This window comes from Mesoplodon densirostris, chromosome 3, assembly GCF_025265405.1.
Source record: "Mesoplodon densirostris isolate mMesDen1 chromosome 3, mMesDen1 primary haplotype, whole genome shotgun sequence".
In the NCBI taxonomy this organism is placed as follows: Eukaryota; Metazoa; Chordata; class Mammalia; order Artiodactyla; family Ziphiidae; genus Mesoplodon; species Mesoplodon densirostris.
In genome coordinates, this window is record NC_082663.1 from 159,352,897 (window position 1) to 159,373,143 (window position 20,247).

Consider the following 20,247-nt stretch of genomic DNA (forward strand, 5'->3'; position numbering starts at 1 on the left):
TACTACTTTCATCTTCCCCAAGGACCTCTTAACACGCTTTGTCTTCTCTACCCTGAAATATATCAAAATCCATTTCTGGAAGATCAGCTCCTATAAGCTCTGATTGTGATGACTCACAATCTCTTCTCTGCCTCCTGTGGAAATTCATCAAGGTGTGTCTTGGTGTATTCTTCTGCAAGGCCCGAAGTTCAGGATTTCACAGCCTCCTACAGCCTCCTCCTTCCACCCCAGGGGACACTGCTCACCGCCGACACTGCAGTTATCAAATGGTGACCTTGACACTGATCAACTCCCTCCCTTTTCCAAACCCTTTCATGGGTGACTTTGGGAATCATTCCTTGCACAGAATCGATGAATTTTTTCCTTGACCTGGTTTTTTACTTACACTTCACCCACCTACTCTTGACTGTGGAAGACTTCCCCAATTGACAAGTTTTCCATTTTAAAGATGCCTTTTTCTCCCACCTACCAAAAGCATCTCTGGATCTGACAATTTCTGAAATATTCCATTCCACAAACACTTACTGAGTGCCGACCATGTACCTGTCTCACTAGGTGAGCAGGAAGAAGATCTGACCCTTCTCATCAGCCCGCCCCTCATTTCTAACAGGGCATTTCAAGATGAGACCTAATTACCTGAAAACTCTTTTACCTTTTAAGGCAATTTCCCAGTTGGCCTTTACCCCAACATTTTATGATAATTCTTTTTCTAAATCAAGACACACCATATGATGAAGTTTGGGGAGTATTTCCTCACCAGGAAGTTAAAAAATAAAACCGCAAGGCAGCATCTGTTTTGATAGCTTTATTGGAACACGATGGTAACACAAAATATGGATTTGGGGCCCCACCACAGATGCTTCTCCTCTAGGGAGCATGCGCCCCACTTCTGCAGCCAGTAGGGGCTCCAGGAGGCCCCCAGGAGGGCAGGGGCAGCTAGAGCCAGACCTGCAGTGGCAAGTGGCACGTGAGCACCTTGACCTCAGCCCTGACCAGCTGAGTCTGTGATCAGCCAGACCAGTCTTATGCTCCATCTACTTGGTCATGACTTAGAGATTCACCTGTCTCAGACTCCTGGGGAAATTTCCAAGAATGGGATTCTGGGGTTTCCAGAAGGAATCCAGCCAAGAGACTGAACATCTCTGGGGGCCACTGGGGCAAATTGTGCCTTCAGGTGTATTGGCAGATAAACTGCTTAAAGCTCCTACTATATAGGCCAAAGAGTCTTCTAAGGGCTAGACATACAATGGTCAACAGAAATAGGCAGGACTCATGACCTCCTGAGTAGGGGAGACGGACAGGGGTCAGGGAACTACACAGATGACTGTAAATGACAACCATACCCATGGCTTCCAAGGACAGTTCTGTGGGTATGGGTGGGAGGACTGACCCAATAGGGAGGGTCAAAGAAGACTCCCTCAAGAAGTGATGTTTTGGCTGAGATCCTGTGGCTGAAAGGGCAAGAGGAGCTTTTCAAGTCATGGAAACAGCTCTGTGTGTGGCCTGGTAGCTGGAGGAGGAGTGAGATAAATAAACCCAAAGGAGAAGGCCGCTAGGGTTGGGATGAAGAGATGGAAGGGAGTGTGGGGCGAGAGGAGGCTGGAAGGCATGTCGGAGCCCACCACGCAGGGCCTGAGGGCTGTGGGAAAGATGTTTTTCTGTATGGGTTTGCATTTTGCACAGCCCAGTGTGGCCGTGGGGTGGAGGGTGGGCATGGGGGAGGCCAGTGGGGAATATGGGAAGCTGTTTCAATTGTCCTGATGGAGGGGATGGCAGTGGAACTGAGTGATGACAGGGCAAGTGGAGAGAACCAGGTAAATGGTGGATACAAGCAGGAGCTAGGATACAAGAGGATGGACCATGCAGAGCCAGGAGAAAGTTGATGCCAAGATTGACCTTTGAAGCCAATGTCAGGGCTTCTGTCCGAGAAGGGGGACCCTGGGAGAGGAGATGGTCAAGGTGCCGCTGTGGACATGCTCACGGTGAGGTTGCAAGTCGGTCAAAGGCTCCCAGAAAGAGCCTGGGCTCCAGGTACACATGTGTGAGTAATCTCCTTTGAGATAAGTCTCTTGGTACCTTCAGAGGGTGGAGACGAGGGCACAGAGGGCGAGAAATCGCAGTGAGAAGAGAAGACTCAGGACTGAGCCTTGGGGAACAGCACACGTGGTGGCTGGGGAGAGAACGGTGGGCTGAAAGAGGGACTGAAAAGGCAGGGGTGAATGGGGAGGGGGACCACAACAGTGGTTCTGCGGACCACAACAGGGGTTCTTGGAACCAAGGGAAGAGTGGGCTCAGGGAGGGGCAGCGGTCAGCGAGGAGAGCCCAGGATCACCCTCATCCCTCTGGGGCTGCCACCGCCTTCACCTCCTTGGGCCTCTTCAACAGCCCTGAAAATAGGAATGGGGAGCGTAGCCCCCGGGACAGAGGAGTAAAGAGCTGCTCCAAGGTGTCCGCCGCCATGCCCAAGGTCCCGCATCCAGCAGAGGGTGCAGCGGGGCCAACTTCCCCATCCCTGCCTGTCATGTCCTCACCACCCCACCTCTCCCTGTCCCTCCCTGTGGCCCCGCACACTTGCCGCAGCAAGTCTGCTCCGTGCCACTCCTTGTTGATGGAAAGCACCAGAGAGGGTCAGAACTGCAGCATGAAGGGACCCCCCCCCCCGCCCAGGCTCCGGGTCTGAGCCTCGCTAGCAGGAGGGTCTGCTGAGTCAAGGAAATATCGTGGCCTCTCCTGAGAGGCAGTGTAGTGTTGTGTCAAGAGCATGGGCTTCTACCCATCCTCCCATTTGTTTATTCGTCTGTTTGTTCCTTCCTTCCTTTAGCAACTATTCTCAAGTGCCTCCTATGTGCCAGGCACACTTTCTAGCTGAGTGGTCCCTTACTTCTCTGAGCCTCAGTCTCCATTCCTGTAAAGACAGGTCGACCATCCCTGCCACAAGTAACGAGGATGACGTGAGCTCATGCGGGTGAGGTACTTGGCACACAGTAGGTGTTCATTAAAGGCTAATGTCCTTCCCTGCCCTCCCTTCATCCCACAGAACCCACGAGGGAGTGAGAGGCCAATGTTTCATGGCAACAACCCTCTGCCATGCTCAGAGGGCAGGCATGTGTCAGCACATACACCTCCGTGTACACACCTGTGTGCACCTCCCCGAAAGTCCCACCGTCTCTGCCCATGACTCAGGGCCAGCACCAACCTGAGCTTTGAACCCATGGGATTCAGCAGACCCAGACCCAGGGGAGTCTGAGCGCAGAGCAGGCTGCTCCATCTTAGGCCAGAGGACCCCAGCACCCACCATGTGCTCTGGGAGTCCCCAGACTCAGGCTAGGGTGTGTCCTGGGTGGTTTGGGGGGGCTGCTGGGTCCTTAGTGGCTCCAGGAGTCAAATTTTGGTGACCAGAAGCAGGATCTTCAGCGTTCTGGGACTGGGTCTAGACAGCCTCAGAGGGCAGCGTCCTCACCGATTCCTGGGCCAGTGTCCTTAGCAGCTCCTCAGACAGTGGCTCTCCCGGCTGCTCCTCCAAGGGGCCTCCCACGTGTCTCTGGAGGAACTTAAGCGCCCACAGGCTCTTGCAGCAGCTCAGAAGATTGCTGGAGCACAGGGTGCAAGACATCGCTGGCTTCCTGGGGAGACACAAGCATAGGTTAGGGCTGAGGTGACCACTGAGCAAGGCCAGTAGGGCCAGACCTAGCCTCTGGTCTTTGCTTCTTCTAAGCCGGGAGCTGGGAAAGGTGGGGTAGTATGGGGCGGGGAACCTCTCACATGCAACAGGGACTTGTTCCCTCAACCCACAATGGGGAGCATTCAGGAGACTTGCTTTCAAACCCCAAATCAGCTTCTAACATGCTGTGTACCCTTGGTCAAGTTACTTAACCTCTCTGAACCTTAAGTGAAGGTAAAAATAACCACCTTTCCAATTCTTGAAAGGATTAAGTGTTATAAAATATGTTTAAAAGTATCCCACACATTGCCTGGCTCATGGTAGGAGCCCACTGAATGTTTGCTATTTCTGTGTCTGAATAAAATGTTTCCTGAACACCTACATCATGTTTTGCTTGAGTTGGGGGAAGGTTGGGGGAAGAAGACACAAAGATTTATTCAGCTTTGCATTAAAATCAGTTGTGAATGCGTCTGTCTCTCCATTAGAATGTGTGGTCCCTGAAGGCAAGGCGCTTGCCTTTCAAACCCCTACTAAGTGGCCGCCGGCACATAGTAGGTCCTCAGTTATGTCCATTGAGTCAAGCTGATTGAAGGTCACTGAAGGTAAGTTAGCCAAACACTTGGGAGGAAAGTTTTTAACAAAGTATTTGACATACATTTTCAGAAAGATGAAGACTTCCCCCATATCTGGGTATACAAAATTCCTTTGCCCTGTTGCCTGCTAAGATGTGGACAGCTGACCTGCTTTTTCCTTCCGATACTTTCAGTGAGTAAGAATTCCTGCATCGTTTTTATTTCAAGCCTTCTGAGGTCAAGAGAAAAAGCCTCAGTGTGGAGGGCCTGTGTTTTTAGTACTCAACACGAAGGTGTCCCTTTATAACCTGGAGTGGGGTCAGTCTCAGAGCTTTAATCAGGCAATGGGATCTGGCCAAACTTGGGTGGCATTGTTTTGTGGCATTGTTTCTATGATCACAAGTACTTTCTGTTTTCCACAAGTGATACTGCATTTCCATTTATGGTGATGATATAAAGTCTTATAAATATATTTCAGTGAAAACAGCCAGGTGGTGTAGAGATTTAAGTGTATATTATGCAGTTGGGAGAGGACTATGGGCTGCACAGGGAAGCAGATTTGCAAGCAACTGTGGTTTGAGGAGTGTCCTTGCAAGTCCTGGCCCATCCTGTTTCATGCTTGGCCCCAATGCAGGAGAAGCTAAGCATTGCTTGGTGTCCCTAGACACTTTGCCTGGGTGTCTCTGCAGCTCCAGGGCAGGACAAAATCTGGCTTTAGCTCTGTCTAAGGCAATGGATGCTACCTAGTTTCTTGCTTCCCTGCCTAGGCTGGAGCAGTAGTTTTCTTTGTCCAGTTTCAGGCTGGAGGCTAGCCCTTGCTTGGTCCCGAGACTCACTGCGGGTCCTCCGGATGTCCCATGAAACTTGTGCCTGGCCTCAGCTCTAGCCATCATCTGTTAAGGTATTCTGGCCACCAGAGGATTCGAACTCACTCCCTTCCACATGGAGAGAGAGAAAAGCATCATGCTTCCCCTTAGAGTCCATCGGAGGGGAGGTGTAGATTTGGATGCCTGCCTTTGTAAAGACTTTGTGAACAAGGACACAGCCAGCACCCACAGCCAACACCCAAGCTTCCTTGGATGCATGGTATGTTCTGGCTTAGCCAGTGCTGGAGGCTTTGCACGGCCCAAGCTCTCTCGCGGGTTTGGCCAGCCCCACTGTCCCCAGAACACCTGCCCTCACCTGGACCCCCAGGTCACACCCCTGCACTTCAGAGGCTCTAGTTCCTCTCCATGCCAGCAGTGTACATATTTGACCAAGTAGGCAGGTTTCTGCCCTTGGATTAACATTCCAGATGGAGCCTGAAGTGTGATAAAGTGACTTTCATGTAGATTAGTGAAATTATCAAAGACAAGCTAGCTCTAGGCTAGGAAATTACCTCCCTTCTTCTAAAAGGCTGTAAAATCATTTAAAATAATATTATTATGGAAGTATCACGTTCATAGTAAAAAATTCAGAACATAGAGACTAACAAAAAGAAGAAAATAAACATCTCAAATAACTCCTCTACTCAGACATATCTTTTTGCTACATGGAGATTGTGTCATAAAATATTTTAAAATGAAATACATCAAAGAGGCTATATAAAAAACGTATGTGTGTGGCTTAAAATATTAAAGAATATTAAAATGAATACAAGTGTAACCACCTCTCAGGTTAAGAAATAGAATTTACCAGGCCCTTGATTTGTTTCAGCAAACATGAATGTACCCCTGAATAATATACTGTGTTGCTCTGCCAGCATTTTATTTTTATATAAATGGAATCATGTTTTAGGATTTTTTTTTTCTGTAGCTTCCTTTTTTTAGTTGTTGTTTAACATTATACTTTTGAGATTAAACTCTGTCAATGCGTGAACCTGTAGTTCATTTTCACAGTCATAAAGTACTCCATTATGGGAAGATACTCCAATTTATTTATCCATTCACCCGCTGGTGGACATCTGGGTTGTTTCTCATTTTTATCTTCTCCCTTCTCATACTTGTTTTTGAATCTACACTCTACTGGCCTCATCAAATAAACAGGAGAGTGTCCCTTTTCCTCTCCTCTGAAGAGTTTGAGCAGGACTGGAACAATCTGTTCCTTGAGTGTTTGGTAGAACTCCTTGGCAAAACCAAGCACTACTGGTGTTTCATTCACTTTCTTTATTTTGTTTGTTTTTTATTTTATTTTGCGGTACGCGGGCCTCTCATTGCTGTGGCCTCTCCCGTTGGGGAGCACAGGCTCCGGATGCACAGGCTCAGCGGCCATGGCTCATGGGCCCAGCCACTCTCTGGCATGTGGGATCTTCCCGGACTGGGGCATGAACTCGCGTCCCCTGCATCGGCAGGCGGACTCTCAACCAGTGTGCCACCAGGCAAGCCAACTTTTTTTATTTTTTAATGGTTATAGGACCATTCGGGTTTTCTATTTCTTCCCAAGTCACTTTTGGTAAGTTCTGTTGCTAGGAACTCATGCACTGCCTCTGAATTTTCCCTTGTTTTGGGCATAAAATTGACCACAATGTTTTTATCATGTTTCTTCATCTCTTCAAAATCTATAATAATATCTCCCTTTTAGTCTTAATATTGTTTGCTTATGATGTTAATGATTAATTTCTCTTTGTAGTTTTGTTAATGTTACTTTGTCAGTTTTACTTTTTGAAGCTGGTTTATTTGGTACATACAAGTTTAGAATTCTTATCTTTCTAGTGAACTGAATCTTTTTTCAAGAGATGGTGACCCTCTTTATCTTTAGTAATATTTTTTGCTTACAGTTCACTTTGTCTGATATTAATATAGCTACCCAGATTTCTTTTGGTTAGTATTTGCCTAGTATATCTTATTTTTCATTCCTTATACTTTCAACTTTTTTGTTTCCTTAAGTCTATCTCTTGTAAAAATATTTTTTTGGGTTTAAAAATAATCAAATCTGACAATCTCCAATTTTTAAATTGGCCCAGGATATTCCATTTACTTGTCCTGTGATTACTGATATATTTTGACTGATTTCTTCAATGTGATTTTGTGTTCTACATTTGTCCCATCTTTTCTAAAATTTTCTGTCTTTTTTTTGCTTTGTTTTAAACTGCCTTTTTTTCTCCTTCTCTTTCCTCCTTACCATATGGAATTTCCATCCTCTTATTAAAATTTTTTGCCATGCATATTTAACTTAATAATGTCTAGTGGTATGGAGCCCTTCCTCCTTTACTTAGCCTGCCATCCATGCCAAGTGTAAGGTGGGATGAGACACTAAGCTGGAGTCCCACACTGTGTAGACTTTATTACATTACACACATCTAGAGATACTTGTACATTTAATATTCCTGGACTCCCTTATGGTCCATCTTGAGCTCTGACACTTGAGGCTCAGAGATGTAAATGGGGTTCTAGGAGAGCACATAATAGGTTGTCTGCCATTCGGTAAGTGCTTATGGTAAACATCTTATTTTTACCTTCTCATCATCAATTCCCCTTCTCTTGGTTCTTGATTCTTCTTTGGGATCCAAACTTCCCTACTCTTTGTCCATGTGGGTGAGGTGAGATTTGCCTTATTCATCGCATTGGCTCCAGGTCTGGGTACAGAGGTAGAGACAGGACCCCATCCAGCCAATGAAACTTAGGCCTAAAACTTTCTGTTGGAACGGGAGGAAAGGGGAATATTTTCCAGTGGGGCTACTAAGATGGTAAGATGTAAGCTTGGAGCTCATGGTGGCCTCATGGGGAGACTCTAACTGAAAATGAAGGCAACACAGGTGAAACTGAGTTGAAAGCTGGAGAAAGACAAATTTATGATGACATTTGAGCTCCTGAATCCAACTTGAAGCTATTCTTGATTTCTTCAGTTCTATAAGCTAATTCCCTACCTCTACCAATCCCAGCCTCTTCTAACTGGGTTTCTGCTACTGGCAATTAATAGTGTCCTAATAGCTTTCTTAAATAAATGTTCTTTGAATATCTTTTCACGTGAGGGTGCTACAATATGTTCAGCCACCAGGGGTCAGGACCCAGTTTCCGTGAGAAGCCTTGCTCAGTCTCGCTCTGAACCTCAGTTTTCTCATCTGTGAAATCTGTTAACAATACCAAGCTCACAGGACTATTGTAAGGACTACAGATAATGACTGTTGGTGACCTTTTCCATTACCATCTACTGCTTATAGTACAAATTATCACACAGAACCACCGCATGCACACATTACTCTGCTCTGTCTTGACTTGCACCTATACACATGTCATCCCCATTGCTTGAAATTCCTGTACCTTCTTTGCTGTGCACTTTGAAGTGTTTCAAGGTTCTGTTCAGGCATCACCTCCTCTGGGAAGCTGTCTCTGAGGTCTCCCAAGATTACTGATTCACTCCTGGCTCCTACAGCCCCTCCACTGAGACACTTACCTCCTTGGGTTAACCATCAGTTTACCTGTCTATCTCCCAGACTAAAGGCAGGTGTTGGATCTTTCATCATCTACCCCACTGTCCAAGTTTATAGCAGGTGCTCAATCGTGTGTGTGAACTAATGAATGAAAAACCCAGCCAATCTCATTTTCTATAGTGATTCTCCCATATTCTGACTTCCCAAGTTCACAGATGAGCAGAAGCAAAAGCACTTCCCCTGGCTGTGGGGCAGCCCTTACCCCTCTGTGTGGTGTCTCATGCTGGCTTTATTTCTCTATCTACCTTCCCACTCCTACCAGCCCAGAAGAGCAATGTGAGCCAGGACCTTGGGACAGACAGTGAGGCATGGTGACCATTTCAGCAAATACCTGCTGAGCACCAGCCCTGCGTTGGGATGATTGGGACAAAATGTGAGATTTAGAACGAGGAGTCATGCATTCAGTTTGCAGCTTCCTCACTCCCCTGCTGTCGCGTCTCAGACAACTCCACCTCCCTGTCGAAACCCATCTCCTCATCTGTAAAATGGGCATAATCCCAGGGGAAGTGCTGTAGAAGCCTGGAGAAGTGATGGGAGAAGAGAAATGTTTAGAAATTCCAGAAGATTCTCCCTCTCTCCTTCCTCCTTTGTTTCCCACGATGGGTACAGCCATTAGCTGTTTTTCCCTGAAGGTCACCAAGAACTGGCACTTGAGGGACTGCGTGTTGAAAGCTGGGCTGCTCCCTGAACCCAGACCCTTGCTTATCCTGCACCCAAGCATCTGGGGGAACTGCCACACCGAGCAGGGCAGTTTCACGTATATACTGGGAACTGGGTCAGTGCAAAGTCCCCTCTCCTTTTTGAGGAAAGGGAAGTGGAAGAGCTTAGAAAGGGGAAGTGGCCCTCTAGTGTCCTGGGAGCCAGCCACAACCCACCAAGTGTCTGTCCCCTTGCCTTACGCTTTTGCCAAAATCAGGGGTGACCCTCTTCTCCAAGCAGACCTAATTTCTGGTTGTCCTAAAATAAGCTATGAGGTGGAAATTTCAGGATGCCAAGTTACCCAGAGCCTACTCATATGAGTGTTATCTTCAAATAACTTTGTTTTCTACCACAAACCAGTACTACCCAGTATTTGGCCAAAATGACCAAACTTCAGCCCTCCACTCATGAAAGAAATGATTTTTTTCAGGGCTTTCTCATACTTTTCTGGAAGTAAACACAGAGGGTTTGCCTGCATCAGCATCTGCTTTGAAGGGTGGAGGGCCGGGGGAAGGAGGATGGGCGCCCATGACCAAGTCCATAGATGGAGCTCTCTTTCTGTCCTTCAAGCTGGGCAAAGGCTTCCTGCAGGAGTTTTGCAAAAACAGTGTTCATTTTCATGACAAATAAGGTGAGAGAAGCATGCACGCACCACTGGGAGAGCCAAAGCCTCAGGGCATGGGTCTGGCAGTTTCCATGGGGTCCTTTTTAAGGCCCTCAGTCAATAGTCAGGTTGAGTGCTTACTGTGTGTTTGGGGTGCCTTGGGGGCTCCACCACCCACTTCTTTACAGATGAGGGAACTGGCTCTTCGTGGGATTAAGTGACCTGCCTGACCAAAATCACACCAGTGCGTGGAGGAACAGGGCTCTGTGCCACATCTACTAGGTCCAAAGGCTGTGCTCTGAGCCCTAAGAGCAACCAAATGACAGCCACCATGCACTGAGGTCCTGCTGCATGCCAGGCCTGGTTCTGGGTGTTTTGTAAATATTAGCTCGACCTCAAGGGGTAGGTACTATTAGTCCCCCTATTTGATGGAGGAGGAAACTAAGGCACAGAGAGGTTAGGAAACTTGCCCCAGGTCACATAGCCAGTGAGGAGTGTTGGGCATGTTATAGCACGCTGGGCTTGCTGCTTGAAGGAGAAGTGAAGGCGTGACGCGGCTTACTTCCGCTCAACCCTTCCTTTGCCTCCGTGTCATCCACTTTTTGCTGATGAATGAGACAGCAGAATAATAAAATGTTGAGAGAGATCATGGGTCAGGCACTTAACGTTGAATTCTCACAACATCCATGTGATACATATGATAGAGTTACGATATTCTTATCTCCAACAGATGTGAGGAAGTCTGAGCCCAAAGAACTTTAGTTCACTTGCACAGCAAATAAGTGGTGGAGGATTGAAAGAGCCCAGCTTGGCCCACCTGCAAAGCTGGAGATTCCCTGCCCCCACCTCCCCTCCCCGTCCAATGCATGTGGACTCTAGGCCATGCTCAGATCTGCCCAGTCCCAAGGGAGATCTTGCGTTTACCCTGCCTGGCTGCTCCACCCCTAAGTAACCTCTATTTGAGACTGGCTGGCTTGCCCAGTCCTCTCCCTGAAACTCTGTAATGTTTTTTAAAACCGAAGGAAACCCCCAAAACCCTGCCCACTCACGTGAGTGGGTGCTCGGAAAAAGAACCCACAGTGCCCGAGGCAACTCCTAAAGTCATGTCCTATCACTCACTCCATCCCACCCCTCTGAGGCAGGCAAAAGGTCATGCCCATTTCATAGATGGGAAATGGAGGCTCAGAGAGGCTGCCATTTGCCCAAGGTCATCCAGGTGGGTAGGACGCTGCATCCTGGGCTCAGCTCCTGGCATCACTATGCCAGTTCTTTTGACTGAAGACTTACTTGCTCTGTAGGCTCTGAACGGCTCAGGCCCTGGATGTGGGCTCACCTCTCTGATGGTTCCTCCTCAGCCCCTTCTTCTCCCTCTTCCCTGCCCCTCTGTCCATCCTTAAATGCCAGAGACCCCTTCTCCTTGCCAGCTATACCTCTGCCTTAGTCAGCCCCCCTCACAGCCCTTCTAGGACCCTCCCCCTGCATGACGTCCAGGAAGTAATGCCTTCAGAGGTGGCTGGTGGGCCCCCGTACAGCCAGTCTAGAAAGCAATTAAGCAAAGTGTAACAAAAGGCCTCAAATATCCCTCTCCTTCCACCAGTAATTCCGGTTCCAGAAATTCAGTTTCTGGGGAAATAATTTGAAAGAAACAGAATGTTCTCTGCATGGAGATGTTCATCACAGGATTGCTTATAAGAGCAAAAATAACGTCGAGACAAGGACAAAATACAACAATAGGGGAACATTTTAGTCAATCGCGAGGCTCCTCATGGAGCCCCATGCCTGCCAGTGAACTGCTGTGGACGACACTGTTCTCGGGCCTGTATATCTATTCCCTCCTCGAACCCTTAGAACGATCTTTTGAAGTGGGTACTAGCAGCATCCCCATTTATAGATGAAGAAATGGAGGCACGGAGAGGTAACATGCCCAGGGTCAATCAGGCAGTCTGACTCTACCAGGCTCAACCATTCCCAGGGCAGTGGTGGTTACTAGTCACCATCACCGGCTAGTTAGGTGCTGAACGTGGGCCAGTGTGTCAGGTGTATGGTGCATCGCTGGTGGGGTGGGAGAGGATACTAATTTGAGATGTAGTGGGCTTGTCCCCATTGTCAGTGCCAACCCCCCACCCCCACCCCGCCCAGCCATTCAGGCAGTGACTCGGAACAGAAGCAGAAACAATGGTGAGAGAGTTCAAGGGCATTTGGCTTTCAGGAGCCTGTGAGAGCAGTTCCCCACCACCCAGAGAGGAAGCTGGGGCAGGAGGCTGAGTTAGCTGCTAGAGTGGGCCCTGCCCCCAGCCTCTCCTTTGGGGGTCAGAATGCTCACTGGAGGTGAGGTGAGGGTCTGAAAGTAGAGGGGCTTGTGTCCTACTTCCTAGGACAAGGGGGTGGGCCTGCAGACATGGCCATGAGGAGGCTTCACGGAGCTCTGTACCCCAGTTCCTCTGCTCTCACATGGGGTACAAGAGGCCCCTAAAATCTCCCATACCTACAGTGAGTCCTAGCTTGTGGCTGGGCCTTGGGGCCTGCCTGCTGGGGGATTCCTGGGGGCCTGGGGGCCTGTAGCAGAGGCCGAGGACCTTGGGAAGGTGTGGTTCTTCCTCAGCAACGCAGGGAAAGCCTGGAGCAAGCCAGCTGTGTCCCCAGCGCCCAGGCATGGCATGGGCACCATGGATGGAGAAGGAAGCCGTGGGGGCCAGACAGCCTCCGGGAGCTTAGCTTGCCCTGGAGGGAAGGAGGGGCAGTGGAGAGACTCTTGTATTGACTGGGTTCAACTTCCAAAGTCACCACGCTTACAGCTGGGAGTGCCTGAGAGCCCCTGACCTGGAAAATGTACGTTTTCCCGCCATCCGTGAAGTGGTGGCCTGTGGGCATCCAGAGCAGAATGAAGAAAAGAATCTTACACCTGAGCGGACTCAGCACTCTGCTCTAAGCTTCCGTCCCAAGCCAAGCATTAACGCCCTGGGTCCTTTTCCCAGCCCTGGGAGGGAGGGGCTGGGATGATCAGTCCTACTTTTCAGATGGGGACAAAGTTTTAGAAAAGGAGGCACCTGCCCATCCGTCGCCTTCCCATCGTCTGTGAACCCCCGGTCCCTCTCTCCCCGCCCTGTCCCTCCGTTCCTCCCCTACTTCCAGCCCCCTCTGCCTAGGATGGCACCTCTAACCTCTGTCCTTCAGCTTAGGAAACTCTTGCTGTCCCTCAGGACTCAGCTGAGCCATCACCCCTTCCAGGAGGCTTTGCCCGATTCCGGGGCCACCTCGGGGACCTCTTGGCCCCCATTCCTGCCAGGTCCCAGCACTTATCCCACAAGTTTGTACCCTAACAGCTCATCTCATAGATCCACGAGTCGCCCCCTTTACCCAACCCCCACACACACACCCCCTAGGGGAAGGGGCACTAAAGAACGACTGAGTGAATGAATCAGTAAGACTCAGCAGCTCCTAACGCAGAGACCTGCTTAGGATCTCCACATGTGGATCCTCTTGTCGCCATGATATCAGGACCACATCTCTCATGAGTGACAGAAAGGGAGTACGGAGCGTGACTTCAGGGCTTGTGTAAGATGGCAAGAGGAATGGAGTTTCTCTTTGACTTTCAACGTTCCGTTTCAATGATGAGGAAGTATTTATAAATATTCTGTGTTTCCCAAGTCAGCGTGGAAAAGGGAAGTTCCCCCAAATCCTCTGGGTGCTGGGGAATGCCCTGCTGCCCACCCAGAGCGTCTGTCCCTGGGTGACATTGGCATGTGCTCAGTCCTGGAATGAGGAAGGCCTGAGTCTCATCCACCCGCCCGTGAGTCCCAAAGCCTGTGGCCCTCCCTGCAAGCTGCAGCCTTCTGCACGATCAGATGTAGACAAGCAGAGCCACATGCCACTTTTGGGAGCTGGGACAAACTCCCCTGCCCCCAACCTCCCTGCCCAGAGATGGGCAGGGAGGGAATGGTCCTCACTTCTCAGGGGAGCCTCAGGCTGGGAGAAGAAGACACAAAGATTTATTCAGCCTTGCATTAAAAGGACACCCTAGGGCTTCCCTGGTGGGGCAGTGGTTGAGAATCCACATGCCAATGCAGGGGACACGGGTTCGAGCCCTGGCCCGGGCAGATCCCACATGCCACGGAGCAACTAAGCCCGTGGGCCACAACTACCGAAGCCCACGCGCCGTGCTCCGCAATAAGAGAAGCCACTGCAATGAGAAGTCCGCGCACCGCAACGAAGACCCAACGCAGCCAAAAATAAAAATAAATAAAATAAGTTTATTTAAAAAAAAAAGGACACCCTAAAATACCCATTGGGTCTCAGGCACACCCCGTCCCTGTCCCCTGACACTACCACAAACAGCTGCTGTAGGTTTAATGAACATAGCATCACCCTAAAACAGAGAGCCCTGTGACTCACTGCTGTTTCATTAAGAGCAGTGACATCTGCTAGAAGCCTTAGCTCTCTTTGACAGATGAGGAAACTGGGGCTCAGAGACGGATGTGATCTTCTAAAGGCCATACAGCCTGTCCGTGGCAGAGGCAGTGGAGAAACCCCGGTCCCCTGTCTGCCAGGCTGGGTCTCTGTAGGAGCTCTGTCCTGTACCCAATCTGCGTCCCTACCTGCCTGTGACCCCTGCACTCAAAGCTCAGGTTGCAACAAGGACATGTTTTACTGAATTTGCCTGCATACTCAGGGTGATTTATTAGTATGAAAAACAGGTTCCTCCTTGCCCTCGCCAGAAGATTTTTGACACAAACACAGTTGGGGGTTTGGCATAATTTCTCTCTCTTGTTAAGCATTTATATATAATTAGTGTTGGAATGGTCCCCTGAGATGGATCCAAGCCCCCCATTTTCAGAGGAGGGACACGAGGCTCAGGGTCAGGGTCCAAACTGAGCGATTCAGTGGCACAGCTGAGACACAAGGCCACAGAGCCTGCCATGGACTTTTCAGCTGCTTCTTTACAGAGGGGCCACAGGAGGGAAGGAGGGAAGGAAGGAAGGAAGGAAGAGAGGGAGGGAGGGAGGGAGGGAGAGAAGGAAGAAATAAAGGGAAAAGAAAGGAAGAAAGAAAAATTACCCCTTACAAGCATCTACCCTGTGTCGGGAGCTTTGCACAAATCAGTGCTAAGCCTCATCACAATCCTCACAGGGAGGTATTTTTATCCCTATTTTGCAGATGAGCAAGCTGAGGCTCAGAGAGGGCAAGCCACCTGCCTAGAGTCAAGGAGTCAGCAAGTGCTGGGGCTGGAACTGGCACCCTTTCCTTTCCCCTACACCAGCGGTTGGCAGACGATATAGGCTGTGGGCCAAATTCAGCCCACCACCTATTTTGTTGAAATGGTTGAAAACAAAAGTGAATAGAAGAATAACATTTTGTGACTGGTGAACATGATATGGAACTCCAATTTTGGTGCCCATAAATAAAGTTTTATTGGAAGACAGCCACCCCATTCATTTAAGTATTGTCTGGGGCTGCTTTTGTGCCATACCACCAGGGTTGAGTAGTGGTGACGGAGAGCATAGGCGCCGTAAAGCTAACTTATTTACTATCTGGCCCTCTGCAGAAGAGGCTTGCAGAGCCCTGCCCTCCACCCTGCCGTCTCCCAGGGGTCTGGAAGGTCTGCAGGGCCTCCCTGTGGTTGCTTAGGCTGTTCTCTGCACAAGAGCATCGGGGCTGAAATCCAGACCTCTTTCTGCTTGACAAGCTGTGTGGCCTGGGCCTGGGTTCCCTGGAGAAAGGGCTTTCTCTGAATTTGTTCACCTAGAGTGTTCACCTTTTTCTCCTGGGTACGAAGCTACTAGCAGCGGCCCCGAAGGCATGGTTCGCCTTCCCTCCCCTTCACAGCCCCTGGGAAGGCAGCTCCATAGCAGTCCTGTCAGATCTGCTGCACAAGGAACCACAAGGGAAGGTGGGGAAAGGGCAGGGGCAGGGGTCTGTGCAAAGCCAGGGAGGGAGGGATGTTGGCGGGGTACTGGCGGGGCCTCCAGCTCGCTTCAAAGGCACAATCACCAGGGAGGTAAAGGAGGGGTTCTCTACCTTTCAAGTGACTCCTGGTGGGGGCCACGATTTATTCTCCTTGACTTTTGAGGTTGTAAAAGGCTTCCCACCTCCTCTCCCTCTGCTCTTCCCCTGACTTCCTCTCCAGGGCTGGGAAGGGAGTCTCACTCCCCAAACTCTCTGAAGAGACAGAAGATGAAAAGCGTTAATACCTTGTTGTAGCCGCTGCTCTGCCCGCAGCCGTGTAGAAGTGCAGGCCCCGCAGGCCTGAGAACGGCCTTTCCGAGCCCACCCAGGCGGGAGGTAGGGACGTGGGCCACCTGTGGGTCCAGAATGCAGCCTCCTGCCCCCCTCCCCAAGGGCCTACCAACTGCCGAGAGCTGCCATAAAGCCCAAGCACTCGGTGAAGGAGAAACGGGACCATGGACACAGAAGGGAATGGGGGGAGGGAGGGAAAGAAAACACAAAACAGAACGGGAAAAGGAAAGGAAGGAAGAACAGACAGAAAATAAAGAAAGAACCTCAACAGCATCATGCGAAGTGAAAGAGCCAGGCACAAAAGCACACGGATTATCTGAAATGTCCAGGATAGGCACACCTATAGAGATAGAAAGTAGATTTGTGGTTGTCTGGGGAATGCAGGGATCTGGAGGTTGATAGCTGAAGGCTACAGGGTTTCTTTGGGGTGATGAAAATGTTCTAAAATTGATTGTGGTGACGGCTGCACACCTCTGTGAACAGACCAAAAACCGGTGAACTGTACACTTGAAATGAGTGAATCGTATAGCATATGAAGTATATCTCAATAAAACTGTTATAAAAAAGAAAGATAGAAAAGGACAGAAAAGAGACAAAATGAAAAGAAAGAAAAAGAGAAAGAGATGGATGGCAAAGAAGGAAAATTCATGTCTGTTAAGTCTGTTAAAGCACCTGCCACCTGCCAGGAACTGTGCTAAGTGCCTGTATCCCTGACTCCATTTTATTCTCACAATTCTGCAAAGTAGGTCTGATAATTATCATAGTTTTATAGGTAAGGAAACTTCAGCTCAGACTGTCAATGACTTGTCTAACATCACCCAACCCCTAACTAGCGGGGGACTAGGGCTCATACTGGCCTCCCTAACTTCCACACGGAGGCAGGAAGACACCCCAGTAGCCTTGTGGTGGGACCACCAGGCACAGAGGGCAGAGGTGACAAAGCAGCAGCCAGCAGGATGCCAGTGTGCAGGGGGCAGCCAGGCCCCTTAGCTGGGGGTAGGGCGGGGGCTGGGGGGTGGTGGGGGAGAAGGTAGGGGGACCAGCTGCTCTGGGCGCCTCTGCAAAGAGTGCTCAGAAAGGCCCCTTAAGAGATGCTGGAATCAACGTGCCAAAAAGTTAGCCTATTTCAGGACCCAAATGATACAAATAAACAAGTCTGGGCTCTTGAAGGGGTAAATTATGCAAAATCTCCTTTCTGAGCAAAGGTCCTTCTTAAGAAGTGTGTGTACATCAGTCATGTAACCTTTTTACTGCTAAGGGAATTGCAGCCTCCTCTGCCGGACCAGACTGGACTTTGAGCAGAAGATAAAGCCACTTCCACCCTCCCCCCACAAACTCTGGCCAAATGGGGACATGGCGTGGAGACACAATGGACCACATCCAGGTTGTCTGAACTCTGGATTCCCACCCCAACTCTGGGATCCCTTCATCTTTCCTGGGAGGCAGGGTGAGGGGTGTGACTCTTTCCACCCACAGACTCTATGATTTAGAGCAGCCAGTAGATTCCTCTGTGAGGCCCGCTGCTGACACCACAACTTGGAGGGAGGCCCACAGTGATGTCAAAGTTAGAAAAGAGAACCAGGAATGTGTGAGTTCCCACTGTGTTCCTGGAACTTGGCATTTCAAGACTTGGTTCCCTGATCTCTAAAGCGACTGGTGGTATTAGTCACTTCTCAGGGCTCTTGGGGACCTAGAAGGAGATATTCATGCATTTGTTCATTCACTTATTCATTCAACAAATATTACTGGGCGTCCTATGTCAGGCACTGTGCTAGGTGTTAGGCAGGGACCAACAGAGACGTGAGCCTGCCCTCAGGGAGCTTGCGGTCTTGGGGAGCAGACACAGAAAACAGATAGGATGTCCCAAGAAGGGTAAGAAGACTGCCTTGGGCTGAGAGGAGGGTGCGTGGGATGGGACGAGGCATGGCCTGGGGACAGGACCGAGGGGCCCAGAGGAGGCGTTAGGGCAGCAGAAAGAGTCGGGCAGGGTAGGGCCTTGTTGGTCAGGATAAGAACTCTGTATCATAGTCCAAGAGCACCAGAAGGGCAGAGCAGAAGCTCCCTCCCAGCTGGAGGAAACACTCTCTCACTGGCAGCAGAAGGAGGGCGGGCCCTGGCAGTTCTGGCAAGAGGCCTGTGAGGGGAGAGAGCTGGCCGCAGGGGGGCACCTGTGGCTCCCGGCCTCCCTTTGCGCCTCTTTTTCCTGAGCTCTGACTCCGAACTCCAGCCCCTGGGAGGTGACAGCCTCAAGCACAGGGCCTCTGCAGAGAGGAGGAAGTGCCCGCCTGCCCTGGAGAGTGACGGCTGGTGCTCAGGAGTCTTATCTCCCTGCCTGGGGAGATTACGCAGGGCAAGGGAGTGTATGGGGAAAGACCCAAGAGCCCTGGGAGGGGGTCCAGAGATACAGGGTCTACTCCCTGCCCCTCCCCAGCTTGCTCTGGGCCTCAGGTCACTTGCCTCCCTGGGCCTTAGTTTCCCCATCTGCTGTCTATGGGAGTAGCACTCAGAGCCTGGGCTAAATTCAAGTCCATTCAGCATTTCCTCATGGAAAGAGCCTGGCTTTGGGGTCAGACGGGCTTGGGCTGGAATCCTAGCTCTGCCATGGATGGATGAGGCTGTGTGGCCGGACCTCAGCTACTTTGCTCCCAGAAGCCTGCTGCTGGCTGGGGGCCCACAATTGAGAACCACTGTGCTAGAATAACATCCCTCTGGGAGGAGGGCCTCTGCTTCGCTCACTGCTACACCCCCAACAGTGCTGGCGTGTAGCAAATTCTTGGTGAGTGCTTGTGAATGAAAGAACTCTTGAGTGGTTTGTTTTGGTGGGGGCAGAAGGGGCTGGAGGGTGGGTGTGGGCCTGGGGATGGTGTCAGGAGGTGGTCAGGGACCAAATCATGAAGGGTCTCTAATGCCAAGCCAGGGAGCTGGGACTTGTGGTAGCTGAACGTGGACCCCAGACGTCTACACCCTCATGGGTGGAACCTGAGAAAGTTATCTTATATAGCAAAAAGGACTTTGCACATGTGATTAAGTTAAGGACTTTGGGATGGGGAGGTTATCCGGGATTATCCCAGTGGGCCCTAAATGTAATCACAAGTGCCCTTATTAAAAGAAGGAGGCAGGGCTTCCCTGGTGGCGCAGTGGTTGAGAGTCCGCCTGCCGATGCAGGGGACACGGGTTTGTGCCCCGGTCTGGGAAGATCCCACATGCCGCGGAGCGGCTGGGCCCGTGAGCCATGGCCGCTGAGCCTGCGTGTCCGGAGCCTGTGCTCCGCAATGGGAGAGGCCACAACAGTGAGAGGCCTGCGGACCGAAAAAAAAGAAAAAAAAAAAAAAAAAAAAAAAGAAGAAGGAGGCAGAGGGAGATTTGGCTACTGAAGAGGGAAGGAGATGTGACCATGGAGCTCTAGAGGTCAGACCTATAAACCTTCTCTCCATGTGTGAGCTTCCTCAGGCCACTCAAGTCTTTGGTGAGGTAGCCCTTAATACCTTGCATGGGCTTTGTCAGCAGTGAATTGGTCTCAGTGTCCTTCTGATCCTGTTTATCTTTTCAGCCTGGGTCCCTCTCGGGGGTGGACTCCTGGGGCATCCTCTCTCTTGCATCTCCTGCATCCCAGATATCCAATGGTCTACAAGACTATTTTTAATAGCCTCCTAGATTTTGCTCTGTTCTCTTCTCTCTCATGGACCAGTACCACAACCCCCTTCACTGCTGTCCCCATTTCATTCTTCTGGTCCACGTCTTAGGGGACAACCAGAGCCCTCTTTCCAAAGTACAAAGGTGCTTGCGTTATGCCCATCCTTGCTTCTAATCCTTCCATCTTCCCTTAAGACCTACAGTACAATGTACAATCCTGGCTTTCAAGGCTTTGCCTTCCCAACTTGGCCAGTCCTCTTTCTCCTTCCACTTGAGCACCCCCAAAGTAAGAGCTGATGCATAAAGGGTGCTCAGTGATGGTGGGCTGAGTGGGGTCTCTGATTTAACCCCCAGGCAGCAGCATTATTACATGGCCATTTGAGGGCTGTCCTGGTAGATTTAGGTGAACACATGACCATTAACTAAGTGGTCGAGT

At 50.1% G+C, this 20,247-nt stretch overlaps 1 protein-coding gene across 6 annotated transcripts in view; it reads right to left on the reverse strand.

The window, feature by feature from the left end:
* Positions 1-799: 799 nt before the first annotated feature.
* The window catches only part of HRH2 (histamine receptor H2), a 46,394-nt gene continuing 26,946 nt past the window's right edge, over positions 800-20,247 (reverse strand). For 4 of the 6 annotated variants that reach the window (XM_060094921.1, XM_060094923.1, XM_060094922.1 and 1 more), the window contains one exon: positions 800-3,623. In XM_060094921.1, coding sequence (XP_059950904.1) covers positions 3,431-3,623 — 193 coding nt within the window. In that variant the 3' untranslated portion in view covers positions 800-3,430. Of the gene's footprint in view, positions 3,624-15,959; positions 16,101-20,247 lie in introns of all 6 variants that reach the window. The other 2 variants (XR_009531517.1, XM_060094925.1) reach the window with 2 other exon arrangements.